The 27,892-nt window shown below is 40.9% G+C and overlaps 1 protein-coding gene across 2 annotated transcripts; it reads left to right on the top strand.

Annotated features, from left to right (window-relative positions):
- Positions 1–53: 53 nt before the first annotated feature.
- sertad4 (SERTA domain containing 4) lies at positions 54–20,557 on the top strand. Of its 2 annotated transcripts, none has more exons than XM_044375763.1 (4): positions 54–569; positions 16,637–16,809; positions 17,112–17,230; positions 17,853–20,557. In XM_044375763.1, exons 2-4 carry the CDS (start codon positions 16,656–16,658, stop codon positions 18,741–18,743), a joined length of 1,164 nt encoding a protein of 387 aa, XP_044231698.1. In that variant the 5' UTR covers positions 54–569; positions 16,637–16,655; the 3' UTR covers positions 18,744–20,557. The 2 variants fall into 2 exon arrangements, with proteins under 2 accessions (XP_044231698.1, XP_044231699.1); XM_044375764.1 differs by lacking the exon at positions 54–569 and adding an exon at positions 13,810–13,969.
- The last annotated feature ends 7,335 nt before the right edge of the window (positions 20,558–27,892 follow it).

The raw sequence follows: 27,892 nt of genomic DNA, 5'->3' as shown, positions 1-27,892 counted from the left end.
CAACTTAGTGAGCGAGACGGTGGGAAAACTTCCGAGCGGTACATGAACTCAGCAGCAGTAGTTGACTGGAAGGGATGGAGCTGCGGCGCTGGTGTTGTTTTCTCCGCCGCACATTCACATTAACCGTCAACCCAGCCGTAACAACGTAAGCTGCTCACGACCTTCTGTACGGGAAACCACCCTGAATGGACTACCATACGAGCGAAAGAGCACGAGCTCGCCTTTTTCCTTTCATTGAGGAAAAAAACAAACAACAGCTGCCTACCTTTGCCACTGAAGAAAGCGCGTGGGGATGCTTCGCGCGGGTATAGTGAGAGAAACGCGCGCGCTTAATGATTAGTATTTACACAAGTAGCTAATTAAGTAGTAATTACATAAGTAGTATTCAAACCCGCCAGTGTGGCTCGCGTGTCTGCTAGTGGTCTAAAATTAGACCAGCGCTCAGCCAACGGAGGACGCGGTATTTATTGAGTAGGAGTTTTTCATTTTTCATCAACGCACCTTGGATTTCAGTCGTTATCAAAAAGCAAGTGTGGAGCCGAGGACGAGGTCAGAGCAATTCAAGACAGGTAAGCATTCCTTACCCTTAAAATGTTAAAAAAAAAAAAAAAAAAAAAAAAAAAAAAGATAATAAATCAGGTTCAGGTTCAAAGTAGGCTAATAGTAGGCTATTTAGCTTTATATCTTTTGCCACCAAAAGTTTGTCAAAAAATCTTTTAAATTGTTGTGTGTGTGTGTGTGTGTGTGTGTGTGTGTGTGTGTGTGTGTGTGCGCGCGCGCGTGTGTGTTTGTCTCCATAGTATATAAAAACATCACAGCATCCTATTCGGACTCAAACTAAATGTTGGCAAGTGTACACACCTTGTTGACGCCCATACTTATATGTTATTCAACCATAGTTTTCCAATATTTTTACACTAGGGGATGAATACTAAGTTTCAAGGTTATCTTATAGAATATATTGCTCAGGAAGTCACATCCAGAGTACTTCTGTTTCGTATTAAAATGTAATTGAAGCCCAGTGAACAATGGCAATTCAATATGACAAGTAGATAACCTAGATACAGCAATCTAAAATGTAACATTTCGTCCAAGTCAATTCTGTGGTTAATTTACTTTCCATTCACTTAACTGTGCACATTATTGGATAAACCTGTAGTGGATTGATTGGAGTTGATGCTGCAGGATTAATGAGAATCGGGGCAGTCAATAGCTCACTAGTATGACATGACAGAGACCCTGGTCTAACACATTATGCAGGCTGACATAACCAGCCACCCTCTTGGCATCAATCCAGCTTCACTTCATTATTTTGTGGGGACTGCTCTTGGCTGCAAATCCTGAAGTGGCGGTTGCCTGTATTACTGCTGTCTTTTGAAAAGAAGGGGGTTTAGGTGATTTAGCTGAATTCTGTTGTAATTCTCTTCCTTGATGTCATTTCTTTGCTTTCATCGACTTACTGTAGTGTCACAAGCATCAAGTCACTCAGAGTGGACTATTAAGATCCTGTTAGACCCAGAAAGGATTAAAAATAAATGTTAAAAATAGCAAGTCTCATGGAGTAAGGGCAACAAATAAACACCACCTCCCCTCTGTCTCTTCCCCTCTTTATCTGTGGTTTTGGTGAAAGAAAGGCTCTGAGCGCAATGGACTGGTAATAGGGTTGGATGCGCTTCATCTCCACTCACTGCCAACAACATCCGGAGTCACTTGCCAGGAATTCCACCTTTGCTATTTGTTTCCTTCAGAGGGAAAAGTGTGCAATGTGGAATATAGTGAGGCACGCAACAGGGAGGAACATCCAGCTCAGATTAAACTCACAGATCAGAGACGAAGGGCTGTAACAAGAGGAAGCGCTCTGGCTTTGCAGCATGGTGGACGGGTTCCTGGCATCCAGCTTGTGGAAGTCCAATGCCAGATTCCTTCTCTTTGCCGCCTGCCAAAGCCCTCCACCCCTTTGTCTTTATCAAAAGCCCTCGCTGCGATTCCTCTCTTCCAGTTCTGTCGCGGCGCTATCAATCATATCTTGCTCTCAGCAGACTCTTCTGCTCATTAAGGATGTGAACCTGTAGGTAGCCTGCAGCCCCCCTAGCCATTCATCTCTCTCAGCGGGGCGCAGAGACTCACATCTGGAGCAGCATTTCAAAACATGGCTCTTAGCAGACATGTAGTGTACGATGAAGGAGATTCAATACATTTTTAAAGGCTGCCTTTCAGCAGACGTGGTGCCAAGCATAAAATTAACTCTACTTGAAGTGTGCTGCTCATATACAAGCCTGTATTGGTGTGTAATTTGCCAAAAAGGCAGTAAAAAGCAGGTGTACTAGATAATATATATTACACTACAAAGGAATGTCGAGATCACCACTCAGAGACAAAAATGCCAATGGCATGTCATTGTGATTATAGTTGGCAAGGACAAGGCTGGCTTTGTAGGGTTTTCTTCAATTGTGACAAAGAACACTGAACCCACTTGAGTCCAACCCAAGAATTTATTACGTCCAGGAAGCAGAACAGTATGTTGAATACAGTCTCTTTGAATATTCTGAAGTACATGGTTAATTTTTCTACATCCCTATACAGTTATCTACATCCCCTATACATCCCTATTCCAATGTTACCCCTTCCTTATGTTTTTTATGTTCATGACAAGACGCACCTATTCCGAGAGGGTCGTATAGGGGTACAGCTATGGAAAGAATCCTTTACATAGTCAGCACTAGTGTTGCACAGTATACCGATGCTAGAAAGGTATCACAATACCAGGCCATTAAAAACGGTACAATGCCCCGTTTTTATTAGTGCCGCTACTCAAAGAATGACAGTGACAGTAAGAGCCGTATTTCCTATGATTTGCGTCGATGTGCAACAGTGGGGCATCATGTGTGTGCAGCGCTCAGCTTCCACTCCCTGCAAGCATAGTGGGCATGCCAACGTTTTTTTGTTGGTTTTTTTTTGCATATGCACGCTGTAGCTTTCATGGTGACAGAACGAGAGGCATGGCTAACTGCTCTTGCCGACCATCCATGGTGTGTTGACAAAGCAGATGCACGGAGCAAAATATGACTTTATTTCGCTTACATAGCCAACAGTCAACTGACACCACAAAGCCAACCTGTAAAAGATGTTTTAAACCCTCTCAGACCAACACACCCAACATCAGCATCGTGCCGACAATTATGTCAACCTGTTCAAGGAATTCAAAGGGCGACAGGTTAGCAAATGTGATAAATAATATTATTACGTGCCCTCAAATATAAGTCAAACAAGTGTGATTTATTTTATGACAAACAAACTTTTTTCAACGTTGGAGTTTGACAAGGCAATTAAGGGCAATGATAACTGTTTAATTGGCTTTAGCTTTTTAGCCAATTTACCAATGTGGCAAACGTCTCTATATGCAAATGCAACAGTCACACTGGTAATGTTAACTTTACCATAACTTGCAAGCTGCTAAAAGTCAGGCATTCAAAAGTATGCAGATCAACAACATCAGTTAATAAAAAACAAAAACAAAGAATTTTAAGTTCCATGTTCTGTCATCTAATATATTATTCCATTACTTTTCCAGATGTTTTAGGTTTTTGTCGCGGTACCATTTCAGTTTTGTTATCAAGATATTTAGGCAGCTCTCGTGTCAAACTCATAATTTTGGTATCATGATAATACTAGTCAGCACTAGGACTGTCGCAATAACTGCAATATTGCAATACTGCGGTACAGACAAGCCAACTGCGGCGGATGGAAAGCAACCGCCACAACCACACTATGTTCACGTTTTTTTTCTTTTTTTTAATGAGGCTAGGACCTTCTGGTTTTACACTTCAATGTGTGTGTATTGAATGTTTGGTGGCTCCCCAGGTCCAGTGTGGTCTGGTGGCTCCGGAGGATCCCATCTGCCGTGCGCAGCGTCTTGCACACTGAGTTCTAGCTTGTGGGGCTCCACAGAACCTTGTGCTAGCCTCCCGCAGCTAGCATCCAGGCTAATAAGCTAACCTGGCGCCCAGCCCTCATAACAGAGTCAGGCTCAGGGTGAGCTGACAAGCTGTCGGTGCTGATGCTTGGCAGTTAAAAACACGTCTGTACGTATTTTGCCTCAGTTATATGTTTAAACTCTCCCGGGTCACTGCATGGCCGAGCAGGCTGCCATTTAACCTGCAAGGTAAAGTAGTTTTCCACCAATCATACAATCCAAAGGTGCATCCAGCCAGACATAAATCATAAGATTTAAGGGGACTTGGCTGTAGGCCAACGTTGCTTCCTGCCACAATAGGATTTAAAGTGTTTCATCAGGTACTGCTGCTCCATTCGGCCATCACAAAATCAGACAACATACCTTGATTTTCACAAAAAAAAAGGCGCTAATACTGCATAGACCACATACTGCGCTGTTGAGCCACCCTGAATCACCGCAGGGGAAATTCCTTCACCACGACAGCCCTAGTCAGCACATTCATACAGTATAGAATTCCCTTACATGGTCAGTACAGTACACGCATACAGTATATCTATCATCTTCACATCTCATTGCCTTTGTCCTTCTCTTTCTCTGTTCTTTTTTGTATAAAAAGCCTCAGCCAAGACAAGTTGGGCTGCTTTCGTGTGTGTTTTTGTGTTAAGTGAGTGTGTGTGAAGACCGCAGGGTGTAGCCCCAGACTTCTTTTTTCCCTCAGGCACTGCTTCTCCATCATGAATACGCCTTTATGCTCCAGACAGACACACCAGTAAGGTGGACATCTTGAGTGGCAGGAGAACATAGATTTGTAAGTGTAAAAATAGGGGAAGGTGTGACGAGACCTTTATTTATATCAAGGAGCTCATGACTTCACCCTCACCGAAAATAATGCACTTACAATCTCAGGTGTGAAGAGTACCTAAAAATAATTTCAGTACAGAAAATAATTTAAAAACAAATACTTTTGGTTTGTATGTTAGAAAAGACACTGTTTTCACTGGATGTACAAAACTCTATTTTGACACGTACATTCTTTCTCATGAAACATACATGAAAGCATCACAGGACCCCCACTGGATGCTCTAAATGCTACATGACTGTAAGAGTACACTGCTGTAATGTGACAAACAAGACCGTTTTTTTTTTTTTTTTAAAGAAAAAAAAAAGAAAACACATACTGATGGACTTCTCTGTCTTTAATGTGTTGCATCAACCTCTGGGAGCGTGGCAGTGATGTACCCACAGAGCCCTTGCCTGTTAACCCTCACAGCCACAACAAGCCATCCCCAGATAGTCCATAAAGCAGCCCTGCACAGCCGCCCTGTCACAACACATGTGTCACCACTCAGCAAGAAGAGCGCTAGGCAAAACCCCGAGGGCCCTGAACCCAGCTTAGTCACGCCACCGCGGTCAAGACGGCCCTCCACCAACTGCAAGCTGCTCTGATGCCTCCTGACAGGCTGCAAGCTGGCGCAAACACAATCTAAGATGCAACCAAAAAATATAAATACCAACATAACACAGCAGAAGAGTGGAGTGGCAGAGGAGGCAGCCTCTTGATTGGCTGTTATATTTGGGTGTCCTTGAAAAGTATGTAAAAACCTTAATTTAGATAATAATGTAAAGCCTGAAATTTATTTTTACATACAGTTGCGAAAGATTATCTCTGAGTTTGTCAAATGAAATGATTTATCAGTCTCACTCACATATTGGGATTCACATATGCCCAAAATAATTGAAAAGTCAGGTGTGGACAGATTGTTCTGGTTTGAAAAGGAAGACTAAATGTCATCAGCATAAGATATGATAAGCTTCTAAGTACCATATTTACTTTAATGCATAAATGACAAACATTTAATGGTTCAAGCTTCTCCAACGTCAGGATTTCCTGTTTTTCTCTGTTATGTTATTATAAACAGACTGTCTTTGAGTTATGGACTGTTGGTTTGAGAGTCCAAAACTCAAATTGAAGATGTCATCTCGGGCTGTGGAAAATTATAACAACTATAACAATAATAGCATTGTTCACTAATTGCTGAAGTCTTTTTGGACAAAACCATCAATCAGGAAAATAATCGGCAGATGAATCCATTATGAAAACAATCATTAGTTGTAGCCCTACAAAATATTATGATGATTTTTTTGTATCAGTTGATATTGATGTATAACATGATAGTCACTACTGTAATGTTCCTTTAAGCTTAAAGTTTGCTTGTTGTATCGCTACAACACCTACGTCTTGTTACAATCTAGTGTCATTTCTCCATTTGGGCTTCATTATTGATGCCTTGGACTATGGCAGAAAGTATTGTTACTATAAAGTACATCCTGTACAGAAGTAGAACAGGTGAAAATATATAATGGTAACGATAACTAACCGTGCTATTCAGAGCTGTACAAGATATTCAGGACAGATGAGTGACGGCGGTAACATTAACATGATAAACAACAGGGCCGCGGCTACTGACATTCCCCCACAGACATACACACACACACACACTGGAGAGCCTCTGATAGAGCCGCTAGCTCAGCTACAACACAGTTACCACACAAAAACTTTTAGTAAGGGCCATAAACGTTCCTCTAGTGACTGTCAAAGCTCCAGCAGACTCTCTGTGTTTCCAGCACGGACATGGAGAGTCTGACCACAGCTGCTCATGGCTGGTTATTTTGCTTACATTTCTTCTTTGTTGTCACCCACAATTGCTGTTCATCTGACTGTCACCAGTGTCTTCAGCGCCTCCATAAGGAGGCGGAGGGTAGTGGCGCTCTGGTAGTGGTAAGCCAAAGTAGCTGAATCAATTCTGAGCAATCCACTGTTTTAAAAAAATGTATCGATACTTGGCGCCAGTGTATCGATAATGTATGTCAAGTGGAAATATCACGATATGTTGCAGTATGGATTTTTTTCGCTCCACCCCTAGTGCACAAGGAGTCAAGTGTTGCATTTATTAAACCAGCCCCAGATGTGCAGCTTTGTTGACATCCCATTGAAGATGGTTTAGTCCCACACTTCTTCTCACACTGAAGAAATGCTGGGAGCCGGGCTGTTAAACAGTAATCCGAAGTCTTAGTGAAGCCACATGAAAAAGATTTTTTAAGTGTCTCTAATCTTACACAAATTCCTACATAAGGATCTAATGTTGCACATAAATGAGGAGACTTGATCCTGATTTTATAGAAGTGGTCAGTGCATCAAAGCTTTTATGGCAGCTCAAAAAGCATTAGTGTTCTGCAATTAATTGATTTTGTTAACATGCCTCTCCAAAGCATGTTTGGGTCTTTAGTCTAATTTGATCAGTGTGGCTGTCCTCAGTGTTTCTGTGTGACTGGTCCTCTCTACTAGCAGGGGGCTAATTGCTTGCTATTGGAGTGTCTCAATTTCGATTCGTGACGTACAGTGCCTTGTTGTTGCTACTCTGGAGGAGATCTTGATGTCATGAAACCTATTATCTATTCTCTATCTGTTCTCTCTTGCTGTGTGCTTCACCCTCTTATGCCAGCACTTGCACACTCTCCGCCCCCACGCCAACAGGCATATTGATAGGATGTAGCTTCTCCGTATGGAGAAGTGGGATGTAGCCTGGCTTAGGGTTCTCAGTTATGATGATCAACAACAGATTATATTCTGTCATCCACTTTATTTGTCATTAGACTGCCTTCTTAATGGTATTTACCTGCTGTTTTCACCTTTTAGCTAATTATGTCTAGATCAAATGCTTGATGGGTACAGATTGCAGGAAGAAAATACATTCTTTCACTTTTTTTCCATTCTGAACTACCTTGATTTTTGGTCTTTTAAATGCCTGTACTGAGCCTTTACTGAACCTCATTTCTGATAATGCACAGTACATTACAGTAGTAGTTGCAAAAGAACATAGATGCTTGCTGTGAGCATGGGAGGGACTGCTGTGAAAAAACATTTCTGGTAACTATAGAATGTTCGTTTTTGACTGTCGACGCAGAGTTAAAAACAATCAAAAACAAAAACAGCTTTGCAAATATTTTAGGGAGGGAATGTAATCAACATATTTGTAAGGCATAAAGATACACACTGTTTTGTTGAGAAATGGTGAAAGTAAACAACACATCTAAAAGTGTACTACATCGTCGATCAAAAATCGACCCAGTACCTTCACCTTCAATTACAAATAAATACATGAATGAGTGTCTGACTATTTTGTAATATGTTTTTTTTTATTTTTATTTTTTTACAAAAATTCATCACAAAAACAAACATTCTTGATAAGGATCCCAAGAATCCAAAACCAAAATATGTACTAAATGGGACATTTAACAATTTAAAAATAAACTTGTCAGGGTTCTCTGTTGGAGAAACTATGTAATGGAAACATTTACTTACCAGTTTTTAAACCTCCTCAAACATATCTTTTCCTGCGTTGCAATTTCTTTTTACTGATCAACTGACATGAACACGATACAGAATTATCTGTGATAAGCTAACATCTGCTGATATATTGGCCAAGCCACTTTATTGGTCATTTATTGACTTTGTGTGCCCTTTGTTATTTACATTCATGTCTTTTAGAGTCAGCTGACAAACAGTTAATCTGCAACTATTTTAGGCTGTTGATTGAAGAAAACAAGCAACTTGCAGATATCACCTTTGGCCTCAAGAAAATGTGGCTATTTTACTATTTTCTGGCATTTTGTAAACCAAACAATTAATCAGTTATTTGAGAAAATAATCGTCAGATTGATCAACAATGAAAAAAATTGTTAGTTGGGACGCTGATGTCTGTATATATATACGTTCATTTCTGTCTCTATATTTTCTATATTGTGGTTGAGCCCACAATTTTCTTCAAACCTTGTGTGGTCAAATGGGTTTCTTATCAACTGCAAATGTTTTTTGTGTCATATTTGATCAGATTGTCAATGGCACTTTGTGCAGTAACCCCTAGATTTGACGTCTTTGCATTGTTCCAGTAGCATTTAGTCACTGAGGGTTTATGTTAATGACAGAGAGAAAGGAAGATTTTAAAGGCTTAGCATTAAAGTAATGCAGGTGATCAGGTAGCTCTAGAAAGATACAACAGGTATTCCACATGTGACAGATTTCAATGGCCCTGTCCCTGTCAAATCAACACTGAGTTCTGTGTGTTTCGAGCAGAAGCAGAAGCCATCAAACTAAAAAGAAATGCAGGAGAGCAGGGAAGGCAGTGCCAGCACTCAAGTCCTCCAACGAGATTCAAAGTGCCTGCCGTGAGATCACACAGCTCTGAGGAAGCTTGCTGTTGAGGCTCCTGTCAACACAACCACAGGCAGCTCTTTCAGGGCTACGCCCACTTATCTTCTCACTGTGGAGATGTGTCACTTAGATTTGGTCCACCACACAAACTGTCACTGTACTCACACACACACACCTGCATGTATCTGTACAGGCATAAGTACTGACATACACAAGAGCTGACACTGACAAGAACTGACATTGTTAAGAGTGACTCATAAAAAGGATTTTTATGGTTTTGTACATATACGCACAAGGTTACTGTCAACGCCCATCCCAGTGCTCTATACACATGTTATAAATTTGCACCCTCGCAAATTAATGCACAATGAACTTCCTTAGGAGTTCAAATGAGCTAAGAAAGCATCTGATTCTCTGCAACAAGAGCCAAAGATGGTTTTCATTAGTGTTTTGGGTTCCTTTGTAGCGAGAGTTGCACTTTTCAAATGGATTTTATTTCCATTTTTATTTTGTTTATCAGTTTTAAAAAATTATGTTTTATTAGGACCTAATCACTGATAATCTTTAACAAGTCCGGATATCATCATTTTTTATCTTTTATTTATCATGTAATTTGTCATATTAAACCTTTTTCCTAATATTCTCATGTTCAAACATTTCCTTTACCCATAATCAGTTATAATCTGGGAAAATCCAATGTGCGCCAACTTAACCAAAACAAACACTGAGAATGAAAAACAGGCAGAAAATTGCAAGATAGGCCAATCTCTGGGAAAGTATAACATTGAGCAAAGTGGATTTCTCAATGCTGCATTTTGCTCATGTTTGGATTAGGCAAACACAAGTAAGGAAATTGCAGTCATTTGAAAATGTTCTGGTGTAAACCAGATGACAAGTATGTATTCAAATAAGCCACTGCTAATTTTACTGCAACATAGAAGGGGAAAAGTCCTTAAATAATTTTGCCTAGATACACATAATTATGTTTAGCCATAAAAAAAATATAATAATAATACACCTTTATGTGCATCAGCAGCATTTTTTAAATTCTAGGATTGCAATCATAAATGCATACTTAGTGTGGGTATGCACCTTGTTAGTCTTGATTTAATTTGTTTTCCTGATACGCTGGGTGTGCACTTATGTCATTTGTGGTTATAGAATACGGCATGACCAAATCTTACCAACCCGCTCCTATCCTCTGCAGAATTTCCTGTTCCACAATTTATATGCAGTTAATAAGTCATTACACATTGCATGGTTTGTGTGTGCTGTGAAGACCCTCTCGGGCGGACTGGGATCTATTTTGATGTGAAAACCACAGACATGAACTCTTTTCAGTGCTATCTGTTCCCCTAAGGCTCGGAAACACTTAGTAAAAACCTGGCTAAAAGAAGAGGGGGTAAACACTTAACACACACACGCACACACACACACACTCACAGATAAAGCATACACTCTGTCATACACATGCTGAATCGATTAGCATTTTTGAGGCCTCAGAGAAAAATACTTTGAGAGATCACCAAGTTTATTAGAGGCATGTTTCATACTCCCCCAGAATGACTGAAAAAAATGAAATCTTCCCCAATGTTTGGTTCAGTTTTTCTATGAATGTTTTTTATTAAACATAGAGTGACGGCCAGTTAGTGGAACTTAAAAACACTCCTAAAAAGCCACAACTGAGAGAATGAAGATAACGAGCCGAGAAGTGAAAAACTCCCCCATATATTTTATCACTGTTTACCTTTAGCCTGTTTATCTTACAGATTGATCTTGGATATAGGTGGTGGTTTTCAGAGTGCGGGTCATAGTTTTCCCCACCTTAATAACATAAATGCCTGCAACCAGAGACAGCACCATTTTCATCAGAAAAACCTGCTGTGGATATTGTGCAGCAGTTGCAACCAGAATGTGAAAATAAGAGAAAAGAAAAACAAAAATGGCTTTGGGTAGTCAAATCTGGATGACCTGAAAACTCTACAAAGTTGAATAAAAGAGTCCAGAAGAATGTACACATATGTATATGTATACTAGGGCACAACTAACGATTATTTTCATTATTGATTAATTCGTCAGTAATTTTCTCTATTAATTGATTAGTAATTTTTTCTATAAAATGTCTGAAAATGGTGAAAAAATGTCTGTCTCTGTTTCTCACAGCTCAAGATTCAACCTCAAATGTCTTGTTTTGTCCAAACCAACAGTCCACAACCCAAAGATATTCAATTTACTATCATAGAAGCCCAAAATATTCACATTAAGTAGCTGGAATGAGAGAATTTGAGTGATTTTTCTTTTAAAAAACTCAGAACGATTGATTTGATAATCAAAATAGTTGGTGATTCATTTTCTGATGATCGACTTATCAATTAATATATTTATTGCAGTTCTAATGTATACATATTTATTTAAATTCTGTGGTGCAGATCAAACTTGTTTGTGCTCTGACAAATGACAACTAACATAACATACAATGTAACAGCTCAGTTACTGTATGACTTGCTGTTTGTACACTTGTGTAGTGTAATAAGACAAAGCAGTTTTGTTTTTGTTTTGGGATCTGCTACAGATGTTTTATTTGGGTAAAACTGAAATGTGCCTCTTAAAGATCTTTATGCTACATATAGGGCTACAATTAGACAGTCTTTCTATTATCTAATCTTTTGATTATTTTTTTTATTAATTAATCATTTAGTCTACAAAACAATATGCCCGAAAATAGTGAACAAGACTAGAGTCTGCCACCATGCTAGTGGCTCTGTGAGGCTGTTCTTAGGACACTGGAGCTTTGAGCTAAATGCTAACACCAGCATGCTGACATGCTCACAATAACAATGATAACATGCTGTTGTTAAGCATATAATGTTTACCATGGTCACCATCTTAATTTAGCATGTTAGCTTGCAAATATTTACTAATTAGCACTAAACATAAAGTACAACTGAGGCAGATGGGAATGTCAGTAGTTTTACAGATATTTGGTAATGGCGCTAGATGGAAGGTGAAAAGATATGCTGGGGACCTCCACTGTCTTCACCAAATTTTGTGCTAATCCATCTGGTAGATGTTGAGACTGGATAAGTATAAACTTTGATCTTGCTGTGGTGGGAAGGCAATCACCAAAGTCTGTAGGTAGTCTCACCATAGTCTTCATCCTCTGGGGATCATGGATGTCTGTACAAAATTTCATGTTGATTTATCCAATAGCTGTTTAGATGTGTCAGACTGACCTTGCCATTCCCAGAGCCACGCTGCTAGCTTGGCTATAAATTGAATGTCCCAGTTTCCTAAAGCATAAGATAACATCCTTATATTGCTTGTTCTGTCCTAATAGTCCAAAACCCAAAGATACTTAATTTTAAATAATATAAAAGGAGGGAAAAAAAGCAAATTCTCACTTTTGAGAAAGTAGAACCAAGAATGTTTGTTATTTTGCTCGGCAATAATTAATTAATGTTTTTTGTTTGTTTGTTTTGTTTTTTCTTTTGCTCAACACTTGTCCCTGGATTGCATTTGTACCACACATCCCAGACATAAGTTTCCATGCAGAGGCGTCACTACTGCATCATTTGTTTCTTTAGATTTTCTCTTGTAGAAGGATGGAGTTGTGTGTGTGATGCTCTTTTAAATAATAGATAGTAAAACAGACATTTATTTATATGCAAATGTTGTTACCAGAATGTAATCGAAATCCCCAATTAAAATTTTCAAAGTCACCAAAGACAACGGTTATTATTAGACAGCGAATGTCAAAAGTAGCCTTGTTTGAAGAACATTAAAGCCAGAATCTAACATTAAATGTATGTGTCTGATCATCTCAGTTGACTGTCGTCGCCTTGGTTAACTTTCCTTCCAAAATATTTCAGGACGCTACAAGCTGTGCATGTTTGAGTGTGTGCGCCTGTCTATCTCAGCGCTGGAGGGAGTGAGTCAATCACAGCAGCAGAAATCATCCCTGCGGGCGACCTGTCTTCACTCATGACAAGGCTCCTAAGGCACTTATCTTTCCTTCCCTGACTCATTCCATCCATCCATCCATCCATCCATCCCTCCCTGTCTACGCCCTCCCTCTGTCTCCCCCATCCAACTCTTCTTATTCTCTATCACTCTCTGTCTCCCTCCCACAGTTTGTCTCGTGCCCTGGCACTGCAATTAACTTCTCATCATCAAAGGGTGTAATGAAAAAGAAGGCGAGATAGAGAGTCAGACAGAGGTAGGGAAGCTATGAGAGAAGGAAGATAAGAGGGATGAAACCAGGGGGAGCTGTGACTGAACAGAGGTGAAGCTGTGTCTCACATACACACTCACACGTGCTCACATACACTTGTACACACTCACAGGTCCCCCCCCCCCCCCCCCCCCCCTCTCAAATACACACTGTTAAACAATCACACACACACACAGCCTGCACTCGCTCTCAATCACTCTCACATTCCTGCGAGATGCAGACAGAGAGGGAGAAAGAGAGGGATGATATCCCCCCAGGAGATTTTTCTCTCCTCGTTCCTTGTTTTTATTTCTCAACCCTCCATTTCTCTCTTCCTCTTTCACAGACGCACACACACTTGTTCACACCGTCTCCCCTCCTCCTCCTCCTCCCTCTCCTCCTCCTCCTCCTTTTCTTTGAAGAACAAGAAGTATTGCTGTACATGTAGGGAAGCTGCTCTGTCGGTATTCTCATTGTTTTTTTTCACCCCCCTGGTTCAGAGAGCTGTCAACTGTGACCGCTGTTGAAAGGATGTCAGCATGGGAGAGAAGGAGAGAGAGAAAGAGATTGAGACCGGGGGATGAAAGAGACGGTAAAGGAGGGAGGGGGGTGTCAAAATGGAGGTCCCTACGGAGGGCAGAGGGAGTGATGGCATGCTTATGTCTTTGTGCCCAAGCAAACGTAACAACAGCAGCAGTGAGGGGAGGTGATGGAGAGGAAAATAGCTGAGGGTAAAAAACAGCTCAGGGGGGAAATGAGAAGGGCCAAAGCTGCTAATTAACCATGGCACCAGCGTTCAATAACAGTGACATAATTGGCCCCAGTTGGTGGTCCTTGGTGGGGGAGCCCTCAGCAGTAGAATCTAGCTCACACAAGTATGGTTTGACTGACAATGCTTTATAAAAATGTGCATAATCCATAATGGCACACAATGGATTATGATCAAAATGCTGTCTCAACCATATTGGTGCATGGTGGGAGCAAACTGTATGCCCCCCCTCCCAAATTTCAATTTGTGCTAAAGTCCTTTTCTCTGTTAACTCGTACTGTTGGCCTGCAGCAAGTTAATGTGTCTCCTCTGATGCACACAGAGTCAGCAGCTGCTTCTTTTCACCCATCAGTGAGACGCTTCACCAGGAGGCTGCCAAGGTTGACGCTTATCCTTCCCAGATCCCCACCCTCTCTGCACAGACTCCCCCTACCAATCAGTAGCTGTTACTATTGCAGCAATAAGAGGGTAATCCCCCTCCAAACACTGTCAACTGGCAGCGTGAATTTCGTCATCATACTCTATGACAAAAAATAATAATTTAATTGATTTTTCACAAAAGGAGAACAAGGTGCAGCAGAGAGGCTGCTCTTCACTGCTAGATATACAGCATTCATAAGCACTACATGGTAACGATGTCCCTTCAGAAGGAGTCCTGCCCCTTCCTAGAGGTTCTAGATCCAGTGCTGAGCGTGGATGCAAGCCCAACTACATCCAGTTAGTATTCTTTCCCCTCCAGTAAGGTCTCATTCCATGTTCAGAACCTCATGTTGCATGAGCAGAAGTTGATCCGCCAAAGGTTCTCCCCTTGCCCACCACCCAACTGACAATGTGCCAAATCCTCATCCTTGCATATGGTAGCCCTCCATAGCATTGATGCCATATTTTTGGGGCTCAACCCAACTGGGCTCCATTGGTTGTCGGCTTGCCACCAGACCTCCCAGGCCTGGCTCCAGGTTCCCCTATTCTGGATGAGGTGATACTTTCCTGATGGAGTCAGTTGTGTCAGGCCCCTCACCTATGTGCAACAGCTGCAGTGATGAAGGCTTTGTACTAGATTGTCATTGTTGAGTGTTGATTTTAAAGCATCAGCTAAATGTCATAAAAATGTAAATGTTCTATGTGAGACATTATTCCCTGGAGCTGGATACATAGGTTGGGAAAGCGCAGCACTATCTAAGGTGATGTTCCAGTGGCTTTAGGTGTGTCTGATTAGTCATTTAAAAGCAAACACTAGCAAAGCAGCTCACAGAAATAAAACTATTCAGCCAAGGAAAGCAGGGAGCTTATTGAAGCAGACATTTTAATCAGTTACCCCAACAGGGGTGAGGCTGAGATGGTGTCGCCTCAGTTTGGTCTGTCAAGAAGGGTTGTAGGAGATAGTATCTGTTCAGGGGGGCAGGTAGAGGAGGGGTAGAAGAAGCTTTGAGGAGGAAAGATGGTGACAAGGAACGTTCGGCCGCTGACGCCTGAAACAGCTGGCTTTGCATTCTGCATGAAGGGGAGGAATCATCAGTGAATCAAATGACAGCCATTTACTGTGATCAAAAGGACAATACAGTTTCTCACTTCAGATTTAATAAGTCCTCTGCTTATTGACAATACATAGTGACACACATACACTGTACAACAGGGCTCTGCTTTGAGATTGAAAAAGCTCAGTTGGCTCTAGTAGTAGTGCTTGCTGTAACACTGCCAAGTAATGTGTTGGTCCAGTATTCCTTTTTATCTACATTATTTTAAAACATAAGGTGATATGGCTTCAAATATTATTTGGAAACTGACAAAAATCAATTAACTGAAATCAAATACGCAGTGTGCCTGTTGGATACCTTTTGTCAAGTTGTTTGCCTTGTGCACTGGACCCACTGACACAGCGCACATCTCCTTTGCTTTCTAGCTTATCATGCTGTTGACACAGCTTCCCTGTGCAATTCAATGTGTGGGATCCATTTCACTGAACAAATTGGTGTCAAACATCTCGCTAACTCTCCTACCAACTAATCAATAGGGAATTCATGGTGTGAGTGGGTGTCATTTCTCCATCTGTGTCCCGCTTGTTACAGTACCACGCATATCACAGAGTTGCCAGCCATCTGCCAATTTCTAGTGCTCACCATTATTGTCGTTCAGATTTGTCACGCTGCTTGCACAGAGGCTGGTTACTCCTCCACGCAACACCAACGTATTTGCCAGTATCATAGATAAACATCTTGTTAACATTTGCCACATCATTAGGAAAGCATATGCATAATGCTTGTGAGATTTATGGAGATAACATGTGCAGTGTTAATGTGCATAAATAGTTTCCAAACTGGTACTGAATTATCAAATAATATGTGAATTAGTTGACATAACATTTAGGATTGAAACACATGTTTGGAAGTGGCCTGTTATAATGATGTAACATTTTTGTAATTACAGCTGATCAGGGGTTCGACTTGCTTCGGTGTCCACCTGAAAGACTGACTTTCGCTCTGTTTTTTCTAGACCTGAATCAGAGAGAGAGATGACCCTCGTCTTGTCCATGAATCCTTTCCTGGACCCAGAGGGAGACCCTCCGCTCTCCGCATACCAGCCCATATGGGAATCAGAGCGCTGCACTAAGACCTGCCTGTCGAACCCTGCCCCACCATGCAGCTCTGAGGAGCAATTCACACCGGGTACGGACACCAACACAGATGTTTGTTTATTCATCAGTCATTTCTTAAGCTTGATTAATCAGGTGCTATTCCACATAACAAGCTGCCATTACATTGCCAGTATAGTGTAAGGGTTAACCATATGAAGGACCTTGGCAGTGGTTAAACAGTCATTTCAGTTCCACCAGTGCCTGCTGCCATTAAGGCTACTTCTGCTTATGTTTAGCTCAAGCTCAACCAGGGCAACAGTTTCCTGATCAGACTGAAACACAACGTTTTCTTCAGTGCAGTTGATTTATGGTGATGTTTTTCTCTTTCTGCAGAGCCCCCCTGTAGGCGAGTTCCTGATCATGTTTCAATGTCAAGGATTGCATACTTCAAGAGGAAGTTTATTGATGATGATGATGAGGCTCCTTTCAGTTTCAGGACATACTGCCAGACTGTAAGTACTGATATACACTCACATTCCCACCTTCTGTGCACACAGTGTATCCTATGACCGTATTAGACAGACGAGATATTTACTAACTGTAGAGACTGTGCTAAATAGCAGTGGTTATGGTCAAGCGTAGTTAATTATATGTAATTATCTCTTTGCATATCTAATAGTTATTGTGAAGTGAGGATATGCGAATCAAGATTGCATCCAATTATTTCATTGTAGAGCACAAAACATTTTTGGAAGGATGCCACAGAGACGGGTAATTTGCTTTTTCAAAATTGATCACAATCGTTGCTGCCGTGTGATGCATGTATTCTAAGGAAAAAGAAAATCTCCAAAAGAATTAGAGAACACTTCGATTATAAAGGGAGCAGTAGAGTGCAAGGGTGCCAGTCTTGGTAGATTAAAGCTGAAACATGCTAGATGTGCTTGCAATTGTTAAAGAGGTTTATTTGCCTGCACAGAGGTCATGTTTGCTGCTTGATTTGCATCAAAATCAGTGAAAACTTTTCACTCTCAAACAAACAGGTTATGTACTGCATTCTTATTGAATTTGAATCTTTTATTTTCTAAGTTATTGACTCAGGTTACATAGTAGATCTAATAGGATCTTGTCTTTCAGGTGGCACCAGTTTTGGAGGAGCGTGCCCATGTGCTGCGACTCTCCCTGGAGAAGATGCGATTCATTGACGACCCCGAGGCCTTTCTCCGACGCTCCGTCCTTGTCAACAACCTCCTCCGGCGTCTGCGAGCTGAGATTCTGCTCCAGAGCACTGACTGGTGCTTCCCGCCCAACCCAGCATTTACCACCGGCCCCTGCGTCCTGCCACCCAACACAAACCCTGCTCACCAGGCACTCCACGGAGCTGTACCCACCCGGATCTGCTTAGCACCCCAAGCAGGACCGCCCTTCCGTAAGCGCTTCCGAATGGTCCGTGGGGGACAGGGGGAGCTCCGGCCTGACTGTGCCCAGACATGCTGCTGCATCTATGCAGCGGCGGCAGCTGCAGGACACTACCTCCACCTCCCGTTCTCCATGTATGATGCAGCACTCTCAACCTGCCCATCCACACCGCACTCCTCCTCCTTCTTTCAGCTAGCTAGCCATAGCAAGTTAGGGCTGACAGTGGCCGTAGAAGAGCATGATGATGAGGATGATGATGTTGAAGAGGAGGATGAAAATGAAGAAGAGGAAGAGAGGGAAGAGGAGGAGGAGGAAGAAGATGATGATGAAAGAAGACAAGCAGGGCCTTCTATTAATTTGGTTAAGGACAAGTCAAGCCAGAAAAGTAGGACTAGGACCTTGCTGGGTCATGCACACGCAAGGACAGAGGAGGACAGCTGCATGACAGATAGGGTAGAAGAAGAGGAGGAGGATGGAGAGCAGGAGGAGGAAGAAGAGGAGGAAGAAGAGGAGGAGCAGGGTGTGAGACATTGTCAGTGGGACTCTACTGCCACAGAAAGAGAGCTCCACAAGGTTCGCTTTTGGCACCGCAGGGGTCATAGACAATGATTGTGCTCTCTGAGAATTCACTCACATTCTAAATCTATTAGAATGAAAATGTAATGATGACGACAACTGTCATCAGTTGAAGATTATTTCTCCTCATAGCAGATGAAAGGTGTGAGCTACCTTCACTATAGTAATGCCATGTCAGCTTTATTTTAATGGTCTAATATACTCCAGGGTGGCACACAGATACAACTTCAAACTCCATTCAACTCTATTGCTAGTGTTATGGTCAGGTGAAAAATAGACTATTCTTGGCCTTTGTTGGCACTGGAAACATTTCTCAAACAATTATGAAGGCTAAAGTCACATATGGTGGGATCTTAAATCCCAAAGGTGAATTGAAGTTTGCTATTGCACTGTCTCCAAGACCATTTTCAAGCCCCACAGCACAAAACTAAAGGTCTCAAATGGGGCTTTATATTGGTGCAACGGTCTCATTTCAAGACCCTAAACAAACCTATGAAATGAAGGGTTGTGGATTTGGGAGTGTGTGCTTCTGTGTGTGTGTATACGTGTGTGTGCAAGATACGATGTAGCATTTTAAAACTTGATTTTAAGCTGTTCTTTTTATTAAACTTGGGTTACACATAACTATGTGGACTCGTTGATTTTGACGCTGTCTCAGGCAATGGCGAGCGACTGCTGCAGTGGCGGCAAGACGTGTATTCTTCAAATATTTTAAAGAGACAACAATCATAAACATTTTGAAATGTTAAATCACAATTTCAAGTGCCTTAGTGTTTTTACAGATACGTGTATATTGTGTGTTAATGTAATTGTTCTTGTTACTAAGTAGCTATCTTGCATTCCAAGTGACTGCATTTGACTAAAACAGGACACAGGCATGTAGTTAAATGCAGTAAATCTTTCAGATGTCGTTAAAAGGTTAGAATTTTAAAGCAAACTAAATTTACACACCCAAAATGTGTTCTGTTTGTTTTTACTTCAAAATGCATGTTTTCTAGAACTACCTGTGACAATGCACAAACTTAAAGCCAACTTTCAAGGACAGTTGCTATGGCCTAGAAAAGCTGAGTGTGTCTGAAACCTCGTTTCCATCAGTTAGATTCAACCAGCGCATTCTTTTTATGGTTTGGTTGATCTGTCCATTGATTAGGGTTTGAAAAACATGAAAGGCATCTCACACTCTGACATAAAGGATTTAATTAGTGGCATGATAATTATATATTGTAAATACATAAATACCAATGTCTTTTTCTGTTGCCCTCCAAATTAAGCCATCCAGACAGTGTTTCATTTCAACAACACTCATTTGAACCAATGTTGAACTTTCATTCTTCAGCTTTTGGCTTTAATCTCCACATAAGAGGCTACCTGGCTGGCAAATGACATGTATGAAGTCTGTCTGCAGCCTTATGAAAAGGTATGAGTACAACCTAATCTGTATCAGATCACACCCAAACCTTCTTGGTTGGTGGGACAGGAAGCAGCTAATCTCATAGACCAACAGTCAAAATCAGGCTTTCAAGCAAACTTTTTAAAGGTTGTTTTGGGCATTTAATGCCTTAATAATCAAGTAGACAGGAGAAGTGTGAGGATATGACGTGAGAGGTAGATGGGGAATGACATTCAATGAAGGTCCCTGGCCAGATGCAACAAGTTGCAGGTTACATGTTTGAGAAAATGCTTAAAAAATTTCTACTGTATGGCCTAGGATGTACCTTCAACATGAGGAACATTCAGACCTTTGTTTTTTTACACTGCCAATATCAAAACAGAGCATCACAGAAGAGTGTTTCATATAGCTTCATCACAGATCTAAACTCTGCTGAACAGGTCAGACTGATTTCATGTTTTTTCATGAACTTTCATGTAACTTCAGATTTTCTGTCACACTGTCCATCACCTGTATTTGGGAGTTAACTATAATGATCTGTATCTCCTGAAGCTTCTGACAATGTAAGCTTCTATAAACAAGGATGATGGAAGGAAATCACATTGGTTACAGAAAATTGTTTGAGTATAACTTGGTGAGTGTGGGAAGAAAAAAAAAACTCATTGACCCCTGAGACATACTAACAGATGAACCAATCAAGGACAGATACGATACCAAACCTATTCTTATCTATGTAAATTATGTGAGCGTTTCTGTCATGATGGCATGATCAGTGGTTTCATGTTTGTCACTGTGTCCTGTTTGGCATTTCAGAAGATTAGGATCATTATACTGATGACAAACCCAAAGTAAAAAAATAAAAAATAAAAGATTATAACAGTGAGTAGGTTACAGGGTTTTCACTTTTGTGACATAGATTACTGTCAGCCACAGCTCATTTGGATGGTGGAATTATTCCTGCTCTGCCACTTGCCCTATCTTTTTTCTGATGTACAAAATAACACGTTGCATCCCTAATGACTGTTTTGGCATCAGTGACACATCTACAACTAGACAAGTGGAGTACCAGCCTATTTCTTTTCATTTCTCTAAAAACCCTGAATTATAAAATCCTGTGATTATCAGTGGGTATTTTTAAAATGAAAGAATTTGATAAAGCAATATTTGTTTCTGAGACAAGAACGTGTAACTGCATTGTCTGTTATTAAAAACAACAAGAGCAAGTCTGCTCTGATGATTTTATGTGATGTTCTGTGACAAGTGTAAAGATCAGTAAAAGAAATGTTGAAAAAAAATATTGCTTCCTCTTTCATTCCTTTATATTACAACCATGTTGATTGCTGCAGCTCTCAGATACAGTACAACGAGATGTGTGTGTGTGTGTGTGTGTGTGTGTGTGTGTGTGTGTGTGTGTTAATGTAGGTGTGAATTCCTCCTTATTGTCTTGCTTGCCACCCTGTCTGCTGTGCAGTGGAGTGCGGTGCTGCAGCTTATTGCACTCGCCAAATGTCTCTCAGGTGTCACTTTGCCGCTTGATTCTTGTTAATCTTTTTGACATAATGTTCAGAGCAGTCACCTCCACACTCCTCCCTGTACTCCCTGTCATATCTATTGTCCCTGCAATATTCATATGTAGCATAAAACACATTAACATAGTCCCTTCTCCCTTTATCCCATGCTACCCAGAGCCACAGCCAGGGACAATTTCAAAAGATACACTTCCTCACTCTTGATTGTGACTGTTAAAGATGCTGGCATAATGCAGTCTGTGCTTACACAGCACTGTCATCCACTGGCATTATTGGGCTTTAAGTTAAACGTTCCTTTGATCCAGTAATAGTACTCAGTATGTGTGCCCTAATTACTGGATAATTTCTAATACTGTGCAGGTTTTTGTATGACATTGCTGTGGATTGCTTGAAAGCAGCTAAGCCATTTTAGTACATATTGCAAAGTGTGTGTGGGCATGTGTGTGTGTGTGTGTCATAGGATGTAACTGTGAAGTGGAGAGGTTAAATCACGGGTCTGAACATCTTGACAGCTCTGTTGCGAGGTGAGGATGGAAGATCATCTTTTCATGACACTTCTGCCGCAGGGGTGTGTGTATCCTGCCGCTCAGCCTGCCCCCATCTTTTTCTGCGTCTACCTCAGATCCTTCAGTATCGCTCACTCTCATTTCACTGCACTTACTATTATTGGATGACTGCTTTTAATAGAAACACTATTGCAAAAGCAACATACAAACTCTGAATTTTTTTAGTAAACAATGTTTGTGTTTTATAGTGTAATATTTATGTGACTGAATATCTGCAACAACTATTAATTTGACGTATTATTATGTATGTACACCAGTGGTTCCCTCCTTTTTTGTCTGATGTATTCCCACAGCCCTGTCAGATGAACTCAGTCACCCCTTCATTGACATCACCTGACACCTTCCAAATGTGTTCATTTGAATTGATTTTAAACTGGATATTATTTAAAACTATCGATTATATAAAAGTGGATATTGTTACAATAATTTTGTCATACAATTGAACTGTCAGTGCTCAGGATGTTTTGCTTTTGTACTACTACCACTTAAAGTAGTAGAAGCTTGACATTTCAACCCTTCGCCCATTACTTTTAGCTAACTATTTCAACCATTTATATCTATTATTTTAGCTGACTATTTCAACCATTTATCCATTACTTTTAGCTTTCAAAGAATCCAAAGGGGATTCTGCAGAGAGAGCTAATGCCCCCATAATCAACAATATGGAATACTACATAAAGACATCGGCATGAACATATAACAGCGATATGTGTCAGGTTATAATGTTCAAGCTTTATGCCTGCATGAATATGATTGGATTTTACCAATCATACAGCTGTGAATGAAACAATAGATGCTAATCAGCCAATACAAGCCAGACTTCAGAACACTGTCTGAACTAATTCTATATGCTTCATAGTTTTCTCTAATTCAAGTATTTATCCACTCCTTTTCACCATGTGTAGCTAACTACTTCAACCATTTATCCATTTCTACAATTTCATTTATCCAATAATAATAATAATAATGTTAATAATAACATAGGCTAATTAGTGTATAAACCATACAATAATAGAGGTAACTCCAACATAAACAACATGTAGGCAAATTATTCAGAAGCCTGTAAGGGTATGTCAGACAGTGTAGCAACTACCGTGTATGTGTGTGAGTGTGTGTGTTTGTGACCGCATGAGAGTGTGTGTATGTGAATACCGAATGCATGTCTGCATACATAACACAATGCTCTCTCTCTCTTTCTCTCTGTCTGTCTGTCTCTGTCCCTTCACCCCTTCTTCCCCTCGTGCCTAAGGCAAAGATGGGGACTTGCCAAATAAAACACACACACACGCACACACACACACACACACACACACACACACACACACACACACACACACTGCTAGGCGAGTGCTGAGGAAAGGGGAGCTGTCATTTGTCAACAAGGAACTTTGGCAGCTCACCGTTGCCATGGGAACTGTCTGTTGCTGAGGACTGGTTTTGCATCACAAGGTCCTCAAATTGGCTCTAAAGCCTCAGAGGTCCCACCCCTACTCCACCCGGCTCACCTCCGTCTCTCACAGCTTCAAACATATTGTCAGGATTGTCTTTTTCTGTTTTTTTTTCTTTCTATTTTCTCCCAGTGCTGCTGTCTTCCACCTCAGAGACAAAATTCCTGTTTCATTTCCCAGTCAAGATTTCTTATTAGTAGAGAGATTTCAATCTATTGTTTGTTTTACAACAGACAGATAGAAATAGACAGGCATATAGATAGATGTAGACGGATGGATGGATAGATAGATAGATAGATAGATAGATAGATAGATAGATAGATAGATAGATAGATAGATAGATATGGAGAGGGTGTTAGAATGCACATGTATGAAATAATGACTACAGCAATGATTTGCACTCTGCAAGTGCTTACAGATTATTATGCTTGAATTTTCATCCATGCCACTGCAACTCAAGCCCAACAAGTCGATCCCCATAGGATCAATTTGATTCAGCTTACATAACAACCACGGCTCTCTGGCTGTTGTTGATGTTTCTGGGTCTCTCCCTCCAGCATAATGCGCCTGTATTTTCAGAGCAGAAAGAGGCTGTTGGTATTTGATAAACGTTTGCAGTGTGTAGGATGTCCTCAATCCTTGACTGTGAAGCACACTCCCTTTCCCCTCCAGTGAATCTTCTATGGTACCAAAACAAAGTTGACCATGAATTGTGCCTGGAGATGAAAGTGATGCATTTGATTTACCTGAATTTGTAGATAGGTGTCTTTAACTAAAAAACTGGATCTAACAATAAGATTGCCTTACTGGACTAAGTATGCATTTTACTGTCCCATATCACAGGAGACAGTCTACATGCACTGTCATGTGAGAGCCCACTAACTCTAGTCTTACTGTAGATATATTAATTCTTTAATAATGAAGTTCTAGCATTCAATGACAATTTACTTTGGTAGCTAGTGTCCCCCATGCTGAAACTGAAGAGAAAGAATATCTTAGACACTGCTGATTGGAGGAAAACTTTGAGGTATAGTGTTTTGTTTTTTGTAAAATTTCTGTATTTGCAAAGTGACACTCTCATTGGCCTAAGAGAAGTGCTACAATGTGAGTTTTTCATTCATTCAGTATCTTGGAACACTGATCCAACTTTGATTAAAAAAAACTCATGGAGTGATGTAATTATTCTGCTTTTGCATTTTAGAAATGATTCATTTGTTTTATGTGGACTATAATTCCTATAAAATAAACTGCATAAGAACAAGTGATAAAAAATAAATGTTAGCTGTCTAAAGATGATAACCTTTCAGTTTTTCTTCCATAATAAACAGTTGTGTTCCATTTCAGAGGCTGCCTTTTTAAAGTCTGCAACACCTAATATGTTAACTATATTGCTCTAATCAATATTTTTACATTAACAAAAGATCTAATGATCATGTGTAATATAAAAGGTGTTGCTTGTAGTAACAAACCCACTGAGAATCATCACCTGTTTTTGCAGTTCCCCTCAGCCTTCAGCATTTTAGTGTTTTTCAGCTCATTGTTTCTGTTTTACAACGTACAACTTCACAGGTCTGGTTCAGTCGCACCTTTCTCATTGACCCTATTTTCAACTGGAACATGCAGCTTTCTTGTAATAAGCCTCTGATAAATCCACTGTTAACTACTTGTTCTGTTCAGTACCTATACCAAACAGCAGAAAGACAAAGTTAACAATTGAGCCGATGGACATAGTGGAGCATTTTAGCAGCTAAAGAGCCAAATATTTACCTCAAGAGTTGGTGGTGAACAAAACAGAGCCAAAAAGAGAGCAAATTTTGGACTTACATTCATCAGGAGGACAGAAACACAACTCCAAATGAATGCTAATGTTGCCTGCTAACTGTTTGCTAACGCATTTGCTAAAAGAACTTCATAAGGTGATAATTTGTCAGTGTTGTGTTTACAGCTTTTTGCGCTGCCCCAAATGGTGGCATTTATTTTCTTCTCCCATTAGTGTTTAATCACTGTTTAAACAGTTCTTGCCAATGTTGCTTTGACATTGCAGCAAGGTTTTAATAGTGAGTAGATGTCATGATGTGAAGCAGAGTAAGCAGTAGAGGATCCAGGTGGGAGGGCAGAGAGGGGGGAGGCTGGCAGAGTGAAAGGCCACACCCAGTCTGAAGACTGATATCTTTGGCAACAATTCACAAGTTTCCTGTCAAGGCCTTGAATAACTCTCCTTGTTTCAGCCTGTAGTAGCAGCGAGGCCTGACAGACCTGAGAGAAAGAATGAGGTTAAACGTTAGAGGAGGGGAGAAAATGGCCTGAGAGCATCCACAACATGTCCTCCTTCAACCTGGTTCTATATCTGTCCTGCCGCATCCCCGATTTTACTCCACACCAACTGTGCAACCCCTGGGATCAGCTGATAAACTACACATCTCTCTACCACTGGACAGCTGTCCTACTTCCACAAGTCATGTCCTTTCTCTAAACCATGGTCCCTTTGAACTGACTGTAAAATAGACCGAGAATCATATAGGATATACATCCAGTATATCCTATACATGTAGTGACAGAAATATGAAAAACTGGCGATATTGGAAGACCTTCAATGTGAGGCTGTGTCTTTGATCTAACCCTTTAAGTTTTAACCTGCTTGTACCAACCATTTTCACTCTCCACTTCTGACTTTCAAATGTCAACCCCTTTTTTTCCTTTTTCCTTCTTGGATGCATTTATCATTTGAGGCAAGCCAAGTCATCTGTGCCTGATTAATGCCACTCTCCTGGTCTCTCAGCTTGTTGTCTTCCACCCAAAGCACAGTTAGACTCGAAACACAGCGACTGTGTTTTGAAGCACATATGAGTGGTGCAACCAAGCTGAAAGATGCCGTAGACAGAAGGAAATCAGCGGGGCATTTTAATAACATACAACAGTATACTGAATTGTAAACAACATTCGCCTGTGATACGCATACTGTCCAGTTGTCAAATTACTGTCAAACATTTCCCTTTACCCCCATCACCATCCCCACCACATGGAAAACAAGGACCACTGCATACAAAGTCTCAGCATACACACAGATTTGGTAAGACATCCACTGATATACTGTATAATTTGTGTTATCACAAGATACATGCTGGATTAATGAATAAGACCATGCGTTATGATGGGCTTTTTAGACCATCAAGGACAATCCTTACAGACAGGGGTCACAGTCTCCCGACAGCGGAGCCATCTCAATGATAACTGAGCAAGCCCTGTCAGCTGATAAAAAGCGGGAAAACCCAAGTGAGTGGAACTGTCACAAGGCAAAGCCGTGACTGCTTCCTTATTGTCTGGAAGCTTGTGTTGCATGACGTACAGTTTGGAGAGTTTGACCCTTAAAAATGTGTGCTGAAAGTGGTATGAACAAAAGGAGCATGACAGTTATTTCCTACCAATGCTTCCATTTTTTCCTTTAAGTGTGTAAATGTGTGTAGGATTTAGAGCCATCTAGCGGTTAGGTTGCAGATTGCAACCAACTGAATACCCCCTCACCCACTCCCCTTACAAGCATGTAAGAGAACCATAGACAGTAAAAAAAATATGGATGTAGCCACCATCACATCACCCACTGGTTTCTGAAGAGTGGTTTTGAAGCTCAAAGTGGGCGGGTCCAGCCATCGCCACGTTGGCAGTGCATGACTCCACCTAACTCCTGGCTAATCCAAAATGGGCCAAGAGGTGGAGCTCAGGCAGGCCAAATGAGGCCTGGTTGCTGAAACAAGCCACCTAGCTAGCAACCTGTCACTCAAAACGGCCACGTCCTTAATTATGCATAACTTTACAGCTTAATAAAATTTAAATGGGTGAGGCTGTAAACATGTTTATTTCTGCTGTAAAGTTGGGCATTTTAACATGGAGGTCCGAAGCTAACTAACTAACCCTAACCCTAACCCTAACCCTAACCCTTACTGGGAACACCAAGCAGCGCACACTTGGGCTAACTTTGGTTAGCCCAAGCTAAATGTGCTAACAAGGCAGGTATCATAATCAAGTATCAGTAAACTTACTGAAATGGAGCAATAATTTTTGAAATGACCAGCAGCCCACATATTAGAGGGCCTGAATTTTGTGATTGAAACCATGATGACCCGTTCTTCTAGAGAGAAGTTGGCGCTTTTTGAATAGGAGTCAATTGGAGTCAGCATCTAGCAGCTGTTGGTGGCATTGCACTTTAAGGTATTCTGCATTGGCTTCAGCCTCAAGCCGTGGTATTTTGCGC

This window comes from Thunnus albacares, chromosome 15 (genome assembly GCF_914725855.1).
Source record: "Thunnus albacares chromosome 15, fThuAlb1.1, whole genome shotgun sequence".
In the NCBI taxonomy this organism is placed as follows: domain Eukaryota; kingdom Metazoa; phylum Chordata; class Actinopteri; order Scombriformes; family Scombridae; genus Thunnus; species Thunnus albacares.
The sequence above is the reverse complement of the archived record's forward strand: the minus strand, read 5'-3'. Positions and strand labels throughout refer to the sequence as shown.